Genomic DNA, 22,924 nt, shown 5'->3' on the forward strand with positions numbered 1-22,924 from the left:
AGGAGTAGAGTTTTTGTGTGCAATTGAAGTTAGGTTGGTATCAATTTAAAATAGAATGTCGCAACTTTAGGATATTACATATCCTTTACCTTATCCCAAAGTAAAGGGAATCACTATAAAAAAGTGTCACTATAAAAAATCAGCTAGATACAAAGTAAGGCAGTCATAAAGGAAATGAGGGATAAAAAGCTGTAAGACATACAGAAAACAAGAAAATGGCAAAAGCAAGTGATTCTCTATCAGTAATTACTTTGAATGTAAATATATTAAACTCCCCAATCAAAAGACATACCTTGGCAGAATGAATTTTTAACAAACCAGTATCCAACTATATACTGTCTACAAGATACTCAGTTTAGATCTAAGGATATATACTGGTTGAAAGTGAAAGGCGGGAAAAAGATATTTTATGCAAACAGTAATCAAAAGAGCAGGGGTGGCTTTACTAATATCAAACAAAATAGACTTTATATCAAAACCCGTTACAAGAAACAAAGAAAGACATGATAAAATATATATAATGATAAAAGGGTCAATTCACCAAAAGGATATAACAATTATAAACACAGATGCACCAAACACCAGAATTCCAAAGTATATGAACCAAACACTGGCAAAATTTAATTAAGGGAAAAATAGACAGCTCTACAATCATAGTAGGAGACTCAATATCTGAATATCAATAATGGATAGAATAACCAGACAGAAAATCAGTAACCAAAGAGAGGACTTGGACAATATTATGGACCAGTTGGGACCTAACATATATATATATACAACATTCCACCCAAAAGTAGCACAATACACATTTTTCTCATGGGCACATAAAACACTCTCCAGGATAAACCATACAGTAAGCCAAAAAACAAGCCTTAATAAATTTTTCTTTTTTTAAAAAACAGAGTCTCGCTCTGTCACCCAGGCTAGAGTGCAGTGGCACAATCTTGGCTCACTGCAACCTCCATCTCCCAGGTTCAAGTGACTCTTGTGCCTCAGCCTCCCAAGTAGCTGAGATTACAGGTGCCCGTCACCACGCCTGGCTAACTTTTGTATTTTTTAGTACAGAACGGGTTTCAACATGTTGTCCAAGCTGGTCTTTAACTCCCAACCTCAAGTGTTCCACCTGCCTCGGCCTCCCAAAGTGCTAGGATTACAGGCACGAGCCACCACACCCAGCCTCAAGCCTTAATAAATTTAAAAAATTGAAATCATACAAAGTTTTATTTTTCCCAGTCACAAAGGAATGAAACTAGAAATCAATAGCCAAAAAAATCCTGAAAAATTCAAGTATGTGGAAATAATAAAATCTTCACCAACAGTCCAAAGAGGAAATCACAAGAGAAATTAGAAAACATATTGAGAAAAATGAAAATGGAAACAAAATTATAAATGAGGGTGAAAGCAGTGCAAAGAAGGAAATTTTACAGCTATAAATACATTTAAAAGACAAAAGGTCTCAAATCAACAACCTAACTTTACACCTTAAGGAACCAGAAAAAGGGAGACAAACTGAAAGGTAGCAGAAGAAAGGAAATAATAAAAATTAGCACAGAGATGCACAATGAGAGAATAGAAAAACATAAAGAAAAATTAATGAGACCAAGAGTTGGTTATTTGAAAAGATCAACAAAATTGACAAAGTGTAGCTAAACTAAGAAAACAAGATATGATTCAACTAAAATCAGAAACAACATGAGGCTATTACTGCTGATTTTACATAAAAAGGATTACAAAAGAGGAATATGAACAAATTGTATACCAACAAATTAAATACTAAATAACCTAGATGAAACACTAGAAACATATAATATGCCAAACTCAATCATGAAGAAACATAAAATCTGAATAGACCTATAACTAGTGAGGACACCAAATCCGTAACGAAAAACCTCCCAACAAAGGAAGTCCAGGACCAGATGGTGTCACTGGTAAATTCTACCAAACATTTAAAGAAAAATTAACACCAGTCTTCCTCAAACCCTTCCCAAATATTGAAAGGGAAAGAACAGTTCCTACCTTATACTATAAGGTAGAATACAGTAATAGACTCTTTCCATTTTTCTTTGGGAATTTCTGAATTTTTCCCTCATTTTTGAGTTTTGCTGGATATAGAAGTGTCAAAAAAAAGCTCACACTTTTACTTTGGGAGCCGAGGCGGGCGGATCCCGAGGTCAGGAGATCGAGACCCTCCTGGCTCACACGGTGAAACCCGTCTCTACTAAAAATACAAAAAATGGCCGGGCGCGGTGGCTCAAGCCTGTAATCCCAGCACTTTGGGAGGCCGAGACGGGCGGATCCCGAGGTCAGGAGATCGAGACCATCCTGGCTAACACGGTGAAACCCCGTCTCTACTAAAAAAATACAAAAAACTAGCTGGGCGAGGTGGCAGCGCCTGTGGTCCCAGCTCCTCAGGAGGCTGAGGCAGGAGAATCGCATGAAACCAGGAGGCGGAGCTTGCAGTGAGCTGAGATCCGGCCACTGCACTCCAGCCTGGGAGACTGCAAGACTCCATCTCAAAAAAAAAAATTTTTTTTAAAAGTTCACATTTTTTTCTTTTATGACAAACAAAAGACACTAAAGAAAAGAAAACACAGACTAACAATCCTGATGAATACTGATGCCAAAACCCTCAATAACACATGTTAGCCAACTTAATTCAGCAGCATATTAAAAAAATTATAAACCATGATCAAATGGGATTTATTCCTGTACTGCGAGGAAGATTTGCCATGTGAAAAGCAATCAGTGTAGGCCAGGCATGGTGGCTCACACCTATAATCCCAGCACTTTGGGAGGCTGAGGCAGGCAGATCACCTCAGATCAGAAGTTCGAGACCAGCCTGACCAACAGGGTAAAACCCCATCTCTACTAAAAATGCAAGATTAGCTGGGCGTGGTGGCGGGCGTTTGCAATCCCAGCTACTCAGGAGGCTGAGGCAGGAGAATCACTCGAACCTGGGAGGAGGAGGTTGCAGTGAGCTGAGATAGTGTCGTTGCTCTCCAGCCTGAGCAACAAGAGCGAAACTCCATCTCAAAAAAAAGAAAAAGAAAAACAACAATCAATCAATGTAATATACCACATTAACTAAATTAAGGGGAAAACCACATGATGATCTCAACTGATGCAGGAAAAAAGTGACAAAATTCAACATTCTTTCATGATTAAAACAACACTCAGTCAACTAGGAACAGAAGGAAACTACCTCAACATAATAAAGGCCCCATACGGAAAGCCCACAGTCAGCATTATATTCAGTGGTGAAAGACTGAAAACTTTTCCTCTAGATCAGGAGCAAACCAAGCATTTGTGCTTTCAGCACCTCTGTTCAACGTCGTACTGGAAGTCCTGGCCAGAGCAATTAGTCAAGAAAAAAATAAAGGCATCCAAGTTGGAAAGGAAGAAGTTATCTCTGTTCACAGACAACATGATCTTAAATTCAGAAAACAGTACGGATCCCCACACCCTCGGAAAAAAAGCTATCCAGCTAATAATTCAGTAAGCTTGCAGGATAAAAAAAATCAATGCACAAAAATCCGTTGTTTTTATACACTGTCGGGGACAATTCCATTTACGACACCATCAAAAACAACAAAATACTTAGGAATACACTTAATCAAGGAGGTGAAATATTTGTACACTGATTGTACGTTACAAAAAAATACTAAAAGAAAATAAAGGACAGTGGAGCGAGATGGAGGAATAGAAGCCTGCACCGTTCATCCATCCTGCTAGAACACGAAATTTAGCAATGATCCGCACACAGAAAAGCACAGTCACAAGAACCGAAACTCAGGTGACCAGTCACAGTACCCGGTTTTAACTTCATGTCACCAAAAGAGGCATTAAGGCAGGCAAGAGAGACAGTCTTACACCACCAATGCCACCCTCTCCCATCTCCCAGCGGCAGCCAAGTGGTGAGGAGAGATCTGTGCACTTGGGGAAGGGAGAGCCCAGTGACTGGGGACCTTTACATTGAACTCAGTGCTGCCTTGTCACAGCACAGAATAAAGCCATGCTGGGCTCAGCCAGCATCCACGTGGAGGGAGCATTTGGACCAGCCCTAGCCGGAGAGGAACTGCCCACCCTAGTGACTGGAACTTGAGTTTCTTGGGAAGCCTCACCACCATGGGCTGAAGTGCTCCGGAGTTCTAGGTAAACATGGAAGGCAGTCGAGGACACAAAGACCACAATCCCTACGCAACTCCTGGAGCTAGGATGAGCTTCCAGCCAGCGTACTAGCATGGCACATGGCCTAAGGAGACACCAGCTGGCATGGCTAAGGGAGTTCTCGCACATTCCCCCCTCAACCCCAGGTAGTGCAGCTCACAGCAACAAAAGTGGCTCCTTCCTTCTGCTTAAGGAGAGGACAGCAAAGAGGAAAGAGGACTTTGTCTTGCATCTTGGATACCAGCTCATCCACAGTAGGAAAGGGCACTGGCGGAGTCAAGAGGTCCCCGTTCCAGGCCCCAGCTTCAGGCACTTCTAGACACACCCGGAGCCAAAAGGGAACCTGCTGCCTTGAAGGGAAGGACCCAGTCCTGGCAGGTCCTGTTAAAGAATTGATATCCAGAAAGTACAAAGAATTCCTATAATCAACCACATAAAAACAAACAACTAGATTCAAAAATGAGCAGAAGATTTGAATAAACATTTCTTCCAAGATATGCAGATGACCAATAAGCACATGAAAAGATGCTCAACATCACTAGGGAAATGCAAATCAAAACCACCAGGAGAGACCACTTCACACCCACTGATGGCTCTCGCCAGATAAACAGGAAATATCAAGTGTTGGCAAGGATGTGGTGACATTGGAATGCTTGTGTATTGCTGATGGGAATGTAATTTGGTGCGATTTCTATGGAAAACAGTATGGCAATTCCTAAAAACACCGAATGTAGAATGACAAGTTGATCCAGCAATTTCACTTCTAGGTATATACCCAAAAGAAGTGAAAGCAGGAACTCAGAAAGATATCTGTACACCATGCTCACAGCAGCTTTAGTTATAGTGGCCAAAAGGCAGAGGCAACTCAAATGTTCGTCAGTGGATGAATGGATGAACAAACGCGTTATATACATGCAATATGACACAGATGGACCTAGACAGCACTGTTAAGGGGAATAATCCAGTCACAATACTATGTGATTTCACTTATATTTGGTAGCTAAAATGATCAAATGCGTGGAGACAGAGAGTGGAATGGTTGTCAGCAGCTGAGAGAGGGAAGAATGGAGAGTTGAACGGCACGGAGTTTACTTTGGGGAAGACAGAAGAGGTCTGGAGATAGACAGTGGTTACAATAGGCTGTGTCCCCCCAAAATTTACATGGTGAAATCCTCACCCCCAGTGTGACGGGATTCAGAGGTGGGACTTCTGGGTGGTAATTAGTTATGTGATTATTTAAATATGTTAAATAATAATTATTATGTTACCATTTATTTGAAAAAGACGCATTGGTGACCCACTGCAGATATGCACGTGCCTCTGACCCTGCTCCCAGGATGGCCTTCCTGCGGCCCACCCGACTCCCACAACCTGCTGGCCCCTTCTGTGGCCCCAGCTTCCTGGCAAGATCTAGGCTAATGACTTCCTAGTTACTTGCTTCCATTGGCTGCCGGATTTCGTAAGCAAAAATACCAGACATAAACTTAAATTTGAATTCACAACAATAATTTTTTAGTGTAAGTATGACCCATGCAGTATTTGGAATATATTTACACTAAAAAAATTACTCCTTGCTTATCTGCAATTCAAATATAACTGAGCATCCTGTGTTTCATCTGACAGTCCCCTTTGATTTATGTGTGTGGTGAGTATTCCATAGCACTGACTTGAACTGATTTTTTGCTGATGTACTAATTTCTCAGTGTCGTTCTTTCTGGTTTTACAGAACAACTGCGGTGATTTTTCCCATTCCTGCTTTCCACAGCTTCCAATCGTTATATAAAAATGAAGATACTTCCTCCCCCAGAATTTACTTTAACATGCGTTTTGAATAGTAAATGTGTACCATGCAGCACCTCTTTGGTAGCAGAGGGAAGCATCTTGTAAAGTCAGCCATAAAGTCAGCCACAGGATTTTTATAATTTATAAAAAGTCCTGCAGTCTTATAGACAAAGGTTAATCCACATGTGCTCCACCCCCTGCAGAACTGAGCCACAGTGCTACTGGGACACTGGCAGATGGATGGGTGTTCCTGGCTATCACCTCATCCCTGTCTCTCTGGCACCATGGAGACGCCAGTGGATGGGTGTTCCCGGCTATCACCTCATCCCTGTCTCTCTGGTACGATAGAGACGCCAGTGGATGGGTGTTTCTGGCTGTCACGGCATCCCTATCTCTCTGGAACCATGGAGACACCGGTGGATGGGTGTTTCCGGCTATCACGGTATCCCTGTCTCTCCAGTGCCGTATGTGGCAATGTGAGCCCTTACATCTGTCTGTCCTTTCAGTAACACACCCAAGTGAGACAACACTGAAATGCACAGATCTTTCGAAAGACAACTATTGCAAGCCCCTCGGTTATCAGTTTCAGGCAGTGGGGAAGAACCTGTCCCTGTGTTCAAAAACACGGGAGGACCCTTGGTCTGAGAACTAACCAAGGATGATCCACTACCTAGAGGAAGACAGACCAAGATCAAAGAAGGCCTCATTTACTTGTACCTGGAGCGGCACCACCCTGGACATCAGGTGGTCAAAATAAAGGTCCACGGCTTCGGTGAAGCCGTTGTAAGTCGTCCTCAGCCTCATGCCAGGGTCTTGGAGGAGCCAGCTTGAAGGATAAAGGGGGAAGGAAGGATGTTAGTGTCACGGTGGGTTTGCTGGGAGCAGGCTGCTGGTGCCGTGAGAAGGGAGAGGCCCCACAGGGCTCCGGAATGACCTGTGACCTCCTCCACCCTACTCAGCCCAGAAGTGGGGAGCCTATGCAAACTGATTCTGGGGTGAGCACCCACCGCACTCCTGCAGCTTCCCTCCCCAGGGACACAGCCTGGCGGAAGTTCATTTCCAGCTCCACAGCTACAGGGCCTAGCTGCAGCAGTGAGAAGAGCTTTTCACGGACTCCAGGCCTAGTTTCCGAGAACTTGCTCTACGGTCCCATCACAAAGAGTGAAGCCAAAAGGGTTAGGAATCACTGAGGCTATGGAAGGAGGAGACACAACCCTCTAGCGTCACCCCAAAAAACAAGCCTGACCGAGACTGCGAGGGGCCGAGCAGGAGGCAGCCCCCATCCTTGCCAACACGGCTAATGCCTTGGCATCAGTGGCGTGGGCTGGGCAGAGCTCAGCCCAGAGTGGCAGGTGAGCAAGAGCTGAATTCTCCTTCCACCCTGTTGCTGTGATCCCGAACTCCCCGGGGGAACGCAGCAGCATGGATTTGGTTCCAAAGCGGGAGTCAGGGCTTCCTTCTCACTTCAGGTTCTGAGAAGACACTTATATTTTCTAACAAAAGGCTCTGAGGCTCCTCTCGCCCTGGTCTGGAAGACCTAAACAGGGTCAGGAAATTATTCCATTTCTGTGGGTAAAACAATGGGTGAAGGAGAGAGCGGTTTCCTCTAGACCGACACTCCCACAGTCTAACCCCACCTGACAGGTTAGCTTTCTCACTCCTGCCCGGACTCCCCCTCTGCAGGTGTGCCCACATGCCCCTCTCATGCATGGGCAGGTGCCACATGGGCGGGGTGGGAGAGGGCAGTCTGAGTGCCACAGCTCCCGGCTGCTTCTAAGTTAAGACTGTTAAACCCTTTGTCCTCCTGTCCCCGGCCCTGGCTAAGCCGAGGAAATCGCTGACGGTGGCACGCAGCTTTCTAATCCGCAGGGACTGGAGAGGCTGCCCTGGCTGTGTTCGTGTCAAGGGCGAGCCTACCAGGCTGAATGGATGAGTGCCTGAGAAGTGACCCTGGGTAGTGGAGACAGAAGCTATGCCTCTGAGGGAAGGGCAGGTCGTGCAGCAAGCCCAGGTCTCCCCGGGGAAGGGGAGAGGGCTGGGGACAAGGACTGGCCTCTTCCCTGAGGCAGTCTGCGTCTAACCACCTGGCACACTGGGAGGCTGGGAAAGGTTATGCCTGTTAACAAGAAAATCTTAAAGGCCACAATGTTGAGGATGAGGAATGAGTGAAGTCCCAGCTGATCCCTGTCCAGATTTTCACTCCAGCCACGGAAGAACAACCTCAGCCAAGACTGCCACTGGGAAGATGACACATGTGGGCCGAGATATGAAGACAAAACCATAACAAGAATTTGTTTCTCTTATACGTTATCAAAATACTTGGATTTTTCACAATATGCTTGGAAACATTCCTAAGAAAGAGATAGGGAAGGCCGGGCGCAGTGGCTCACGCCTGTAATCCCAGCACTTTGGGAGGCCAAGGTGGGCAGATCACGAGGTCAGGAGCTCCAGACCAGCCTGGCCAACAAGGTGAAACCCTGTCTCTACTAAAAATATAAATATTAGCTGGGCGTGGTGGCACACACCTGTAACCCTAGCTACTCGGGAAGCTGAGGCAGGAGAATCACTTGAACCCGGGAGGCAGAGCTTGCAATAAGCCAAGATCATGCCACTGCATTCCAGCCTGGGCACCAGAGCAAGACTCCGTCTCAAAAAACAAAGAGACAGGGAAGGTCTGATTCTTCCCATACTGTAAACAAGCAGGTGAATGACGTGCCAGGGCTCCCAGCTCCACAGCAGAGCCCTGAAATACGAGATGCCAGAAGGGCCAGCCCTGCTGCTGCCTGTCACACAAGCAGCTCATGCAAGACTCCACAAAGGCACTCACTGCAGCATCGCTGAACGTGACCCCTCTGGGTGCTGCTTTTCCTGAAAAGGAAATTCCGTACAGAACGGGAACTGGAACACGGAAATTCCGTACAGAACGGGAACTGGAACACAGAAATTCCGTACAGAATGGGAAATGGAACACAGAAATTCCGTACAGAACGGGAACTGGAACACAGAAATTCCGTACAGAATGGGAAATGGAACACAGAAATTCCGTACAGAACGGGAACTGGAACACGGAAATTCCGTACAGAACGGGAACTGGAACACGGAAATTCCGTACAGAACGGGAACTGGAACACGGAAACAAAACTAGACCTACGTCTATGAGCTTTTTGCAACAGCACCCAGGGCCCTTCACAGCCCCGCTTACCTGGGCAAGCCCCCGAGGTCCATCTCACTGCAGATGTAGGGGCCTGGACGCAGAATCACCCACAGCCCAATCTCTGCGGCCATCAGGACGAAGGCCCTAGGGAGGTCCACATCGTCAGCCCCTCCCACGACAGCCCAGGATGAGGCCGGATGGGGGCCACACACGTCATAGGGTGGAGGAGCTGCCCAGTAGGGCGAAGGGACAGCTCGGCCCCATCCCCGAAGAGCGGGGACTCCCACATCAGGGTGGTGGCCTGAGCTGCTCCCAGCCTCAGAGCCTCTGCAGAGCCCCACTGGGGGCCTGAGGAGGAAGGGTGACAGCCAGGGCACAGGGGTCTTAACAGTGAACCTGACCCAACAGCCTTGCTAGCCTAGGGGAGCCGCCCTGCCCCAGCCTAGGCAGCCGGACCCCATGCAGAGTCGGGCGGCTCCCGGGGTCTTCTGCCCCTCTGGGCTGCAACGGAGAGGTGGAGCCCAGAAGCTGCAGGCCCAGCCCCTCTGGGTGACACGTCACAGCTGAGGAGTGTCTGGGCCCTGGGTGCAGGGCTTCTCACAGTCCTAGAACAGGGCTCCAGACCCAGGTCCCTCCCTGGTTCTCTTTGGTTGCTAATCCATCCCCAAGTAACCACCTCTCTGCCCCTGCCCCTGGCCAGGTCACAGAAGCAGCAACATCACATACTCCAGGTCCAGGTTTCCAGAGAAGTCAAATTTGCCTCTTTCTGGCTCATGCAGGTTCCACGGAACATAGCTGCAACAGAAATGATCATTACAGGCTAGAGCGTGTTATTCAGTCCACTTCATCTCCCACATTACCTTCTTTATCCCAAAAATCCAATACAATGGCTAAAGATATGTTTCTTCATGATTTTAGGACTGGAACCAAGAACTAAGTGAACGGATCTAGGGACCAGAATCGAGGGCAAGCCCTCTTCCCTCTGCATCAACAAGATCTGGACGAAGCATAGACCTGCTAAGTAAAAGGTCAGGCGCTCTGACCCCAGTTGGCTTACCATGCCCACGCCCCACTGGAGAAGAAAATGCAACTTTATCAGAAAAACAGCTACAAGGAGTAAGAGGAAAGCTCAGTGATCATCCTACATTTACTGAAGCACCCAGCACTCCAAAATGTGCAACAGAATGAAGCTTCCAACTCTGAAGACAGGACAAGGGACAGAGCAGGCTCATGGACAGGCTCAACTCGAGAGGCGGAAGGGACGACTCGTGGATGACACCGTGATGACAACTGCTCTTCTCCCAACCCCACCCCACCACTGGCTTCAGCAGAGCCTCTGCCCACTACAAAGAATATTCCCAGGTGAAGGAGGAGAGGCTGCCTGGCTTCCAACTCAGACACACGAGGTCTGCCTTTCAGCAAACGTCGTCGGTGCTGCTTCCATGGGGCTGAGTGCTGAGCCTGCTGCACTCCCACAACCTTCAGGAGCCCTTTCTGGGAAGCTGTCAAGGCTCAGCACGTTTCTGTAACTCTTTAAGGAACTGACTTCAAAATCAGTTCATCAACCACCCATGAAAAGCCATCTCCTTGATTTGTAATCACATATTTTTGCCTAAACATGGAATAATCCAGCCTGATCACTCCCTTTATTTCATAGACTTAGAGTCAAGTATCTGTTGGCAATTTGCAGGGGAAACCCATGAAAAGATCCAGGTTATTCACAACTGAGCACATTTTATAAATGATTTGCAAATTCAATATTTTATTGTGTGCCTACCATGTGCCAATCATCACAACAGAGGCTGAGATGACAACCACAGCATCCTAAGGCCACTGCCCAAGAAGAGTGCTGAAAACCGGGGCCAGAGAGCGTCTCGGGCAGCTCTTCTCAAGAAGACGCAGTTCACTGGCCATATGAACTGGAAGTGGGAAGACTGCTTGTTAAAGAAAATGATTCCCTGGCAGTGAATCACCTCCTCAGTCTGCACTCACCTCCTTCACTACACTCTTTTGTGCGACATTGCTACTTCGGTTCCTCTAGACCTTACATCCATTTCACGTCCCTTCACGCCCACGAGTCAGGAGCTCTGTGGTGGGGAGGAGGAGGGAGACCCTGACGCTCTCGCCCTGGGCAGAGGACCTGGGCTGCTTCCTCTTAGATTTTTTCGCATGCAGACACCAGGCGCCCTACTTAGGAACCAGGCTCCGCGGGGGACGGGGGTAGTACCTACGTGGTGAGGGTGTTCAAGCCACAGGCCTTCATCTTCAACAAGCGGTCCCTCCAGTACTCCCTGGGCACACGGAAATAGTGGATGGAGCCCCCGAAGATCCAGAAGGTGGAATCCTCCAGCATGAAGTTCCAGGCCTTGGCCTGCAGCCCCAGCTGCCGATGGCGGAGACACAGAGGGACCAGGGCGCTCCAGTCCAACCTGCAAAGACAGAGGCGTTCTGGAGCCCAGAGGCCGCAGGGGCCGGGGTGCAGAGAGATCAGCTTCCTCGCCCCTTCACAGGTTCTCGGCATTTCTTTCCAAAGAGGGCCTGCGTCCAGGTGGCTGGGAAAAGCTCCCCGCTCTGCCTCAGCCAAACCTTGGGAGGGGTCTGTCTGCAGCGCGGGGCACCGCGGCAGGGGAAGGGCAAGCCGAGGCTGCAGCCAGGAGCAAGACAAACAGCACTCGGCTCGCGGGCTAACAGGAGCGAGGCCAGCGTCAGGCCCCGAGGCTGCTGCGGGGGCCGGGCGGGCGCGCGGTTGCACCATGGCCAGCGCCGTGGCCACGCGGCTGAACGCGAAAGCAGCAGCAGCTTCACACGGTACCTCCGAGCCCCGGCACGGTCGCAGCCGCCCGACTCCAGGAGCAGAGACCTGGAAAGAGGGTCTGCGTTAGCGGCATCCTTCCATCCACCCGATTCCAGGTCTTCATTCGTTTCTGAAGATCGCGGCCCGCCAAGAGATGGCCCAGCTAGAGCAGAGTCCCCCACGGGAAGGATTCGAAGGCTTCAGGCCGTGAGAAAGCTCCCTCGGCATCTCCTCGGGTCGGCCCCAGGGAGCCCCTCAGGTGGGTCCCAGTGACCCGGTGCTGCTGGGTGGGTCTCCTTCCCACCCTGTCTCCCGAAAGCCGTAAGAGAAGCTGGGGAGACCCACATTTCAGGTCAGGAAGTTCATGAAAGGTGGAGGCTGAGTCTGGGGCAGGAGCCTGTCTGTGTTGGCTGTGCCTTTGTCCTCATCAGGGCTCGCTCCTGCCCTGACACTAGCAGGTGGTGGCCAGCCGGGCCACACTGCACAAGATGCCCCCTTAGCTGCGTGTCACTGAGGGATGGGGCAACCGAGAGGGCCCAGATGGCCAGAGACGGGGCGGGGGCAGGGGGCCCACAGGACAGAAGACAGCTCGGACATCACCAGCCTCTTGGGAATTTTGTCTGGGGCCACTCTCAGGCAAAGAAATATGCTTTTTTACCTACTCCCTCCTACTTCTCACAGCCCCCAGGCCTTAGAGCTCCCATCAAAGCTCCAGGACTACAGTTCTGCTGCTACAGATGAAAGGGTCATTTCATCCCGGGCAACCTAGGGCTCTGCTCACCACATTCTTCTTTCTCTGAAGAGAAAACGTCCATGTTCTAGTAAATGGCTTGCAAATGACACTTTAGGACACAGTTCTTCCGAAGGACTGCATGAGAGAGTGAAAACAAAAACCCGAGCCGGACGAGGAAGCCCCGATGTGAATGCTGGCCCCCAGCTTGGTAGAACTGTTGCCTCGGGTTAGCGACGCCAGTTCTGTGGGCAGGAGCTTCTTCCTCCGTAAAACAGGCTAATGCCTGTCCCGGCTGCTCAGAAAGGCTGCTGCAAGGGTCCCGGAGAAATGCAGCACTCTCTGCTGTGAGCCGAAGAGTCTCATCTCTATCTGAAATCAACTTATTATAGCATATGTTTGCATATTCGAGAGCTATGGGAACCTATTCACCACACATTTTTCTCCAAAGAGAAAACTTTAGAGAGAATAGCCACAAGTGGGTTTTATGTCCCTAACGTGGAATAATCTCAACTTCTCCATTCTTCCCATTGTGGTATATAGTTTAGGTGCTAGACTTTGTGCCAAGTCATCTTATTACAATTTCTAAAATTTGACCACAAAAGATTCTGTACACTGAGATCCTATTAGACCAACACAGCCTGTATGCCACAGGTGGGTCAACTTGGGCCTTGGGTCAAATCCAGCCTGCCATCTGTCTTTGTGCAGCCTGCAAGCTAAGGAGAACTTTCACATTTTTAAGTGGTTGAAAAAAAATCAAAAGCATAATATTTTGGGACACATAAAAATTTATATGAACTTCAGTGTTCGTAAATCGTTGTGTTGGCACACAGCCACGCCATCTACATACGGCTGCTTTTTTACAGTTGAGTATTTGCGATAGAGACTGCATGGCCTGCAAAGCTGAAAATATGTGCGATCTGCCCTTTCCCAGAAACTCTGCTGGCCTACATCCTTGCAGATGAAGCCCTGGACTGCTAAGACAAGGCCTCAGGCCCCTCTGGGCCACCGTCCAGGCCTTCCCTTGGTGCCCCCTGCTCTGCTCACCAGGCACTTTGCTTTGGCTACAGGCTCGCAACTGCTCAGGCCACACCTGCTCCAAAGCACACACCCTGCCTCCCGCTCAGCCCTCCCCGCCTCAGGGACTCACCAGACTCACCTGCCCACCACAACACAGGTTCTCCCCCTGGTTGCCTCAGAGGCACATGCTGGGCTCACCTCAGGCCAGAATGAGGAAGAACTGGATGGACAGACTATTTTCTTAAAAACAGGGGCATTTTGACAATCTGGTGGTGAAAATACACACATGCACATGCACACACACACACACACACAAAATACACTGTTTTTAAAGACAGTGACAACACAACTTAGCAATCACTCCACCAGGTACCAAACCTTATTCTCCAGCCAGAACTTCAAAAGTGCAATCTCCAATTCTTATTAAAGCACACATTACTTATCCTAACATCTATTTATGGGTGCGAGAGCCTCCACTCCCCACCCTGCTAAATGCAGAGGTGTAGTCAGGGTTGGAAAAGCCTCTCTGTGACCGACATTCCAACACAGTCCCTGCTAGTAACACTTTAACCTGTCCCCTTGATTAGTTGATAACTAAGGATCAGAAAACCTCCCTCTGGGCTGACTTCTCCAGGTGTGGTCTGCAGGCAGCGAGCCTCTGAACTCCCTCAGTGTCACAGCCGCCTGACTCAAAGTGCAGATAGCTGGAAAGAGGCATCCCGCTTCAACAACTTCTATCCACCAACCAGATTTCCAGGTCTTCATCTGCAGCTTGTCAGAAATGCATAAACCTTAAGCCTTACTTGAGACTGACTAAATCAAAATCTGCATTCTAACCAATCCCAAGGTTACAGCTTCAGAAGCCCAATCTGCATCTTCTCCTTTGACACTACATAGACTCCCTCCCTGGATAGAGATTGTCTTTGCTAGTGTCTTTGTAACACACAATTTTCTATATTTTTAGAACAAAACATTCTTCTCAGTGCATATCAAGAGGAATGAAATAAACAACAAAAACAAAAAACAATCTAGCTGTTATCCAATTCCAAATTCTGGAGAATTCAACCGTTTCTTCCTGGGAATTTCCTGGTAGGTTACTGGACAAGTTGTCAATACGTTACTAAAAGGGATGATTTCACCAAGAAAATGAGGATGATACGTGTTGGGTTTCTTCAGGGAATTCACTGCCAGTAAATGAGACCATGCAAGTTAGAGCCTCATAAACAATGAAGCATCGTGTAAACGGTTATTAACACTAATGATGATCATTAATACTAATAATCATAAGATGGAAAATAACCCCATAATTTCCTGAGTAACTCAGTAATAATAAAGAAAATATCAACTGTGTGGTTAGAGTTGGTTGGTTTAAAGGTCAGCAAGACTTTACTCCTAAATTAGGCTTGATACCAAGGAGCTAACCAAATCCTAAGGAAGCTCAGCGTGTTTCTGTCACTTTTCTTGGGGAGCAGTTCATGATGGACCTTTACTTGTTGAAACCAGGAACACCTGCCTTCTTTTGAACTGGAGCTTATGTTAACATTTTCTCCTGAAATTTCTGTCGCCTGTGTATCTTGGCTTCATTTATACAAAGTGATTTTTCCACCTTAGAAGAGTCTGGACAGCAGACCCTGACCACCGGCCTGAATTCAGTGCTCAGTGCCCAGGTCTGCTCTGCTCAGAGTCAGGCTCTGCTCCTCCACCTGTACGGAGAGGGTGGCCGTGGTCATGGTCCAAGGTGGGGTTCCTGGAGGAAGGCAGGCACATCAGGACCTCTGATGGGGCCTTGCACAACATAACAAGACCTCTACAGCCCATCCTCACCAATTCCCTTTTGGCAAGTGGAAAAGGGGCAGGCACTATTTGTGCTGAAGGCTGTGCAAGCTGCAGACACAAAAACTGGTTGCAATGGAAACCTGAAGCAGAGGACATAGGTACCAAGTTCTGCTGTGCCCCATGGTGAGGAAGCAGGGGGAGGTGGAGCCATCTGGAGTAATTTTTCCTTGACTGGTGAGGTGGGTCCTGAGGATGAAGGGTACAGGACAGGCCCCAGCAGTCAGGAGATTCTGGGTGTAGTAAAAATGTGAGTGGATGGAAAAGGACAGATGAGCAGGTGACAAGGTCACCACCTCTTTCTGGGAATGGGACTGGCTGTCAAGTTTCAGAAGGGATCTTGCAGGGCGGCTGGGTGGGAGGTGAGCCAGATCCAGTCACCACCAGAAAGGATCTCCTTGAGTGAGGTGTGCCAGGCTTGAAATGCGTCCTGCCATGCCAGCGGGCATCCCTGCATCACCCGTCAATCCTGCAAACACTCATCAGGAACCGGGGTCATGGTGGGGCTGGGAGGCCTCACTGGGGTCATAGTCATCTCTTTCTGGTCTGCCACGCAGAGTATGACCAGCCACAGATGGGCCAGGATCCATGCAACTGGGCACAGCAGAGACAGCACCATGAACATCTGGAGTATGATGACCACCGGCAGAGACCAGGCAGCACTCACGCAGTCCGAGGCTGGCCATGGGCATACGCAAGCTGGCATCTGAGCCAGGAACTGCAATCATTGTCCTTTGATTCCCAGAACGTGAGTCCTTGTCGGCCCCAAAGGCTGTTTATTTTGACACTATAACATAATGTGTTCACATGCTTGTTCATCTGAGATGACAGCTTACAAATTCAAGTTTTAGGTGCACTGTGGCCCTATTAGGGCCCTAAACAGAGGTTCAACTGAATCCAAAACCAGGGCATTCTATGAAGATCCTGACCAAGAAAACACTCCCCTCCACCCTCCTCCAAGTGGCCATGCCGAGACCACCATCTGATGGTAAGAGTTCAGCTGCCCACAGACATCAAACACACGGGGATTCCTCACTTGGATCTGTCTTCAGTGCAGACTTCCTTTCATCACTCTCAAGGTTCTGGTTCCCTTCTAGGCTCCCATGAGGCTCAACTTCCTTGGACATCCTGCTGCCCTAAACTGTCTGTCTGGGGATATTTTGGTCCCAGCAGTCTTCAGCCATGTTCTCTCCACCCTCAGCAAAAGAATTTGAGGGCCTGGGCCGGGCACGGTGGCTCAAGCCTGTAATCCCAGCACTTTGGGAGGCTGAGGCGGGCGGATCACAAGGTCAGGAGATCGAGATCATCCTGGCTAACACTGTGAAACCCCGTCTCTACTAAAAAAATACAAAAAACTAGCCGGGCGAGGTGGCGGGCGCCTGTAGTCCCAGCTACTCGGGAGGCTGAGGCAGGAGAATGGCATGAACCCGGGAGGCGGAGCTTGCAGTGAGCTGAGATCTGGCCAGTGCACTCCAGCTTGGGCGACAGAGCGAGACTCCGTCTCAAAAAAAAAAAAAAAAAAAAAGAATGTGAGGGCCTGAAGGAGGAACTATGCACTCTTTGGCCCAGATGGTGCCCTTAACGACTCGACTCCAGAATATTGCTGAGTAGCTCTTGGACCAATCCCCGGGCTCCAAGAATTTCAGCCTCAGGGAAATGGAAGTCGGTCCCTGTGTCTGGCCCAGCTTTCTATATGTGCTCCTTGGTCTGGGCCCAAGGTGTTGGACTCCTGTTTGCTGGGAGAGGCATTAAATACGCCCAAAGGCTTAGGCCTACCATTCCCAAGGCAAGTATATGCATTTTGCAGAGATGTGAGGTCCCCAGCAAGAGGTCCACAGCACTCCTGCAATCTTAGCTCCTCCCCTTTTTCCTCTGAAAGGGCTCCCAGGTAAGCCATGAACCCTGGCCTCACATCCGGGCTCTGACCCAGAAGCAATATTGGTGGTTCAGAGGGCAGTATTTCCTAAAGACTGTAGGAAGTGAGTACATGAAGAAGAGTTTACGAGACCAAAACCTTGAGATCCAATAGCAAAATAACAAAAACCCCTCCCTCGAATCAACCACTTAACAACAACAACAAAAAAAAGTGGTCTAACACTATGTGACGTTTGTAGTACTTTGGGACCACTGACAGCATCATAAACGGGAAAAGGACTGTGTCTCACCCAGAGAGAAGTGAAAGCTCTGTTAGATAACACAAGGCCTCTACTCTTGATAACAAGCCCCTGATCTTCGAGATGCTTGTAGACTCTCAATGAAATGATCTCACAAATAGGGAAAAACATAACTATGTTAAATTTTTTTTTTAATCCACCACATAGGATTTATCTACGAAGATATACAAGAGATGCACTGGTTCTTACAAGACTCAAGAATCGACTTGGCCCTATCGAGTTGGGTGCAGAATCTCCTTTACACTGATTCCAACAGAAATAAAATGTACTATTTTCGAAATGTCTATCAAGATTTAAAATGAATCTATCCTACGGTCAGCAATTCTACTTATAGAAATACATCCAGCAGATATCTGCGGCAACTTTGTTTACAGTAGCTAAAGATTGCAAATAATCCATGTCCATCAATAGAAGACTGTTTAAATAAATTATGTGTCTAATGGACAAGGAGGATAACGTGTGTTATGTGTCTAATGGACAAGTAGGATAATATGTGTAGCTATCTTCTTGTATATGCATAGAATATCTCTGAAAGAAGCCATTATCAGTAATAACGGCTGATAGGAAGAGGGGATAGGGAAGGGTGCCTAGCCGAGGGGCCAGGAGTGGGAGTTTCTTTTCACTTGATTCCCTTTCACACTCTGAATACTTACCATGTTCATAAATTACCTACTCACAAAATAACTTCTTAAGGGCAAAAAATACAATCTGTCCTTGAAAGGAACAAGCCCACTAACTGTTTTGCTAAGTGTCAAAGAACAGAAGCTGTGAGTATCAACAAGGAGTCTCTAACAGGCAGACACCAGTCAAGAAGTATCTACCTCATTAGCAGGAGCCTCTAAAAACACCTGCTGCCTTTCTATCCCAGGAGACCTCCACACTATGAGAACTCTTTTTCAATACGGTCTTTAACATCCAGAGCAATAGATTTAAGCAAAATCTAAAACTGAGTGGAGAGGAAGCAGCAAATATCCCAACACTAACACCAAAACACCCTGCCTCTGCTGTGTGATGGTGGCGAGGGAGGGAGTATGTGCCTAGACCTCAGAGTCCTTTTTCAGGTCCAGATGTTCTAAAACCTTTCTCCTCAAGCTGCAGGATCTCCCGAATTCTTCCCAGAAGAGCGTCTGACATGACCTCATGGAACTCTGCATCACTTCAGCAAGGACTACATGTTTTTATTTTATTTGCTACTTTACCTTAAGGTGGGAAGAACCCTTTGGTCAACCTTCTGCTATTTCTGCAGCCAAGGACCTTTGTCCCCAATCTTGTTGGTAGCCCAGCCCCTCCCCTGAGTCACACCTATACCAATACTATGGCTGCTCCAAGACAACTCTGGTCTCTTTCTGTTGCTGGCTAGCATGGTCCTGTAAGAATCCCAGAGCCAACTCAATCTTCCTAGCACAGGGTGGCTCAGACATCCCTCACCACCTGTATCCAACAGGTGATCACCTGCTGAAAGAGACACTTCCCAATGCTGAAAACTTTACTACTACAAGATAAAAGGAACACTGTTCAAAGAGTTTGAACATTCCATGAAATACGACTCAGGCCTCAAGCAGAGCAGAGTCCTAGAATAGGCAAGGCCCATAAAATCAATTACCTCCCAGAAGCTCAAGAGGAGAGGCATGATTTGGCCACCTACGCTGGGAAGACAGGACTGGCCATGATTCACATAAAACAAAAAAAGTGACCTGCATTGCTAAGTTAGCCACCTTGTTCAGGAGAATGAGTTTGATACATCTCCTCCTTTTCCCTTCTATAGGAAGAATTTGCGGTCTGGAATACAGAAAACAGTAGGTCAGGGCAGAGTGTGAGATGGACCTCAGAGAAGAAATGAACTTACCTCTTAGGAGCATGATGCTGGCTGCCCATCTGAAGGCTTTCCCCTCTCTCACCTTTCCCAGCTGAAATTTTAGGTATGAGAGATGCAGAGTTGAGTGTATTTTTGCTCAGTGATTAATTTATATTAAGGAAAAAATCATGAATGAGAACCATGCCTTTAGATAATATCAAGCAGGCATTCTTGTGTTCATGGAGTGGGAATAGGAAACAGAATGAAAGGCAACTGGCTCAAAGGCACGGTTCACACTGATACATGCATCGCAGACCTCAAAATAATACGCTGAGTGAAAGAAGCCAGACCAAAAAAGAGAACATGCTTTAAGATTACAATTCTATAAAACACTAGAAAATGCAAACCAATATACTGTGTCAGAAAGCAACAGATCAGTGGTTGCTCGGGGCTGGGGAGCAGGGAGGAGGAGAAGGGAGGGATGACAGAGAGGGACATGGAAACTTTGGGGGCTGGTGGCTGTTTTCACAATCTTAACTGTGGTGGTAGATTCACAGCCTGATTTAGATACATGTCAAAGTGTATCAAATTGTACATGTTAACTATGTGCTGTTTGTTGCATGACAATTAAACTCCAATAAAGGTAATTTTTAAGAAAGACCACTGTTTAAGCTTAAAAAAAAAAATAAAAATTCTAAGACTGAAATCCTCCCCCAAAAGTCAACCTGGTCATCCTAGCTCTTTGATATGATGTAACCCACCAGCTATGACTGACCATGAACCAGCCCAAGGAAAAGTTGGTGAAAAAAAAAAAGAAAAGCTATAGCCAAACATGCCCCACCCCATGCCAGCCACTGTCCAAATACCTGCCTTCTGCTACAGGAAAGGAGCTGCTGCGGACAGCTCGCTCCACAAAGAGTGAACTTGGTGGCCAGTTTCCATGTGACCTGTATTCCACTGGCCACCTCAATACTCCCCAGTAACAGCGGGGAGAGGCCCCCACCTCCCACTCAGTTAATGACCCAGTCAGAGCTGGAGCAAGACAGGAAGAGAGAAAGACAAAGAGGATGTTCTCCTCCTGCCTCCAGAGATATTACAGCAACTCATAATCATTGGTGTCCAGCCCAAGTCAGACAGGATGAACTGGGCAGAATATACCCATGAGGGAGAAAAAATCAAAAAGCCGCCAAAAAGACATGTATTCCACAGGATCCAAAGAGACGGCCCTGAACTTGGTTCAGAGCTCCTTGAGCTTCTGTCCTACCTGCTAGAAGGATGGAGTGGCAAGAAAAACAACTTTCCTAGGCATGTCAAACTGGGTTCACAGCCTTTGGTCGCAGCTGTTTACTCTCTGTTGCCATTCCACACAGCTCCAATGGCCCAAGACTGAATCCTAGTGTGGCCACCCCACCTAGGTGGGGACACGGTTACCTCACCTCAAAGCAGCTCAGGCTTCTTCCCAGCTAGGTCAGCTCCCTGACACCTCACCTCTGTGCCACCAAACAATAGCAAACACTCAGCCTCCTTCGCATACCTTTTCCTGGGGACTTTTTGGGTGTGCCGCTCGGCCCATCTCAAGCCCACAGTGCTGCCCCAAATAGTGACCTGCCCGGGTTCCCTGCACGGACTCCTACATCCCTGATCAACAACAGGCCTGCAGCCGCTAGACTTTCTCTTGGCAGCTTGGGTGCCTTGCTACCCTGCTGTATGCAGAAGGATCTGCTGCTGCTGCCCTGAGTAATTCTTCCAGGGTTTGCACAAGCCTTGCAAAGGGAGGAAAGCTGAGCATCCCACAGGAGCCAGGGCCGATCTTCAGGGAGGAATGGCTTAGAGATCTTAGGCAGGACAGAAAACATCTTGGGCACAACTGGAGAAATGAAATGCCTGAAGTTTTCTGGGCCCCAGAATGAGAAGAAAATCACGTCCTTCTCCCAAACAATATTATGATGTCCTTACTATCTCAGAAACAAGAATCAAGTCTTCACAAGGTGTAAACATCGAGTTTGTCAATGTGTTCTTGTGGCCGCAAAAGACTTCCAGATATTTATCTCCATCAAAAACTTCCCTACCTCCCAGGGGAAGTTTAGAGAAACTAAGAAGGGGAATAAAAAGGAAGCAAATGACAAAGCTGAGTGGGGTAGGGCCTGCCACCAGTTCCAACCGTTCAGTTCATTCGATACTGCCAGTCGGCTTTCCACTGGAGGTTTTGAATATGGAAAGTGCTGACCTGAAAGATAGGGTCAGGGCTGTAGAATCCTTAAAATAGGCACAGTTTAGAAAAATTCTGGGCTACGGCACCCAGAAAACTTTTTCACAGGCTGTGGGTAAGTCACAGTATCACTGAAACCACTCATTTGCCATAAACAACATTTTGTAAAAAGGGGAGAGGAAAGTGAGCTGGTAACAGGTGAATGGTGGGAAAGTGGAGAGAGACGACCTATCAGTCCTAGAACTGTGCAAATAAATCATGACCCGGGATCTTGGAGTCCCACGGACATTGTTCTTATGACCCTGCCAGGCGAGCTGGCTAGACCGTAGCTGCCAGGCTGAAGCGCCGGCCTCTGCAGAACAAGGCGCCTCCCAGAGGCTTGGGAGGAAAAGGGGGGCCTGGGGAAAGAGCAGAGGGAGCTTTCCGCGGAGCAGTGGGCACGGGGCCGCGATGGGGTGCGTCTGAGAGAGCTCTGACGGCTGGAGGGCTGCGGCCGTCCACGAGGGGCAGAGCCTGGCATCACAGGCGCGGAGGGGTGGGCGGCTCGGGGCACAGACGCCGGCTCCCGAGAGCACGCCGGGTGTCGCCCAGAGGCCTGGATCGCGAGGCAGGAGTGCCTGGAGCCGCAGGGGAACTCGGGGTATTGGGGAGCTCCCAGAAGGAAGCAGCTGGGACTGCTCCCCCCAGGAACTCGGGATTCGCGGGTCGCGGGAGGAGAGAACCCGAGGTGCGGAGGGCTGGGGAATGTGGGGTCCGGCAGGTGCTGCGCGAAGCTCTCTCTCACCTGCGGAGCACCAGGAAACCCAAGATGACCAGCAGCAGAAGTCCCAGCATGCGGCCCGGCCTCCGCCGGAGGCTCCACGTGGTCATCGCGTGTTCTCTGCGCGCGGGGACCCCGGTTCCCACTCCAGTCCGCACTCAGCCGCGCGCGGGAGCCTCGGCGCGGGGGGCGGAGCCGCGCGCTGGTCGCCTAGGCAACCAGCCCGCCGGCGCTCATTGGCTGGGGCTCGCGGCTCCGCGCCTGCCGCCCTAGGCCTCGCGCAGGCAAGGGCGGGGCTGGTCGGGGCCGGGGCGGGGCCTCTGTCGGGGGCAGGGCGGGGCTGGTGGGCGGGGACGAGGTCTCGGTAGGAGGGGGCCTGGCGGGGGCGGGGGCCGGGCTGGTGGGGGCGGGGCCTCGGCCGGGGCCGGGGCGGGGACAAGGTCTCGGTAGGGGAGGGGTCTGGCCGGGGCGGGTCCCCAGAGTGTGGAGCGACGCCGAGTTCGCCG

General features: G+C 48.9%; 1 protein-coding gene across 2 annotated transcripts in view; it reads right to left on the reverse strand.

Moving 5' to 3' along the window:
• The window catches only part of GLB1L2 (galactosidase beta 1 like 2), a 45,647-nt gene extending 22,931 nt beyond the window's left edge, over positions 1 to 22,716 (reverse strand). The window contains exons 1-6 of one of the 2 annotated variants that reach the window (XM_030918037.1): positions 22,443 to 22,655; positions 11,916 to 11,963; positions 11,335 to 11,532; positions 9,830 to 9,898; positions 9,152 to 9,247; positions 6,667 to 6,775 (exon numbers count right to left, since the gene is read on the reverse strand). In XM_030918037.1, the coding sequence (XP_030773897.1) occupies positions 6,667 to 6,775; positions 9,152 to 9,247; positions 9,830 to 9,898; positions 11,335 to 11,532; positions 11,916 to 11,963; positions 22,443 to 22,528 (606 nt within the window). In that variant the 5' untranslated portion in view covers positions 22,529 to 22,655. Of the gene's footprint in view, positions 1 to 6,666; positions 6,776 to 9,151; positions 9,248 to 9,829; positions 9,899 to 11,334; positions 11,533 to 11,915; positions 11,964 to 22,442 lie in introns of both variants that reach the window. The other variant, XM_010362048.2, reaches the window with a different exon arrangement.
• Positions 22,717 to 22,924: the final 208 nt, after the last annotated feature.

This window comes from Rhinopithecus roxellana, chromosome 15 (assembly GCF_007565055.1).
Source record: "Rhinopithecus roxellana isolate Shanxi Qingling chromosome 15, ASM756505v1, whole genome shotgun sequence".
NCBI classification, from domain to species: Eukaryota; Metazoa; Chordata; class Mammalia; order Primates; family Cercopithecidae; genus Rhinopithecus; species Rhinopithecus roxellana.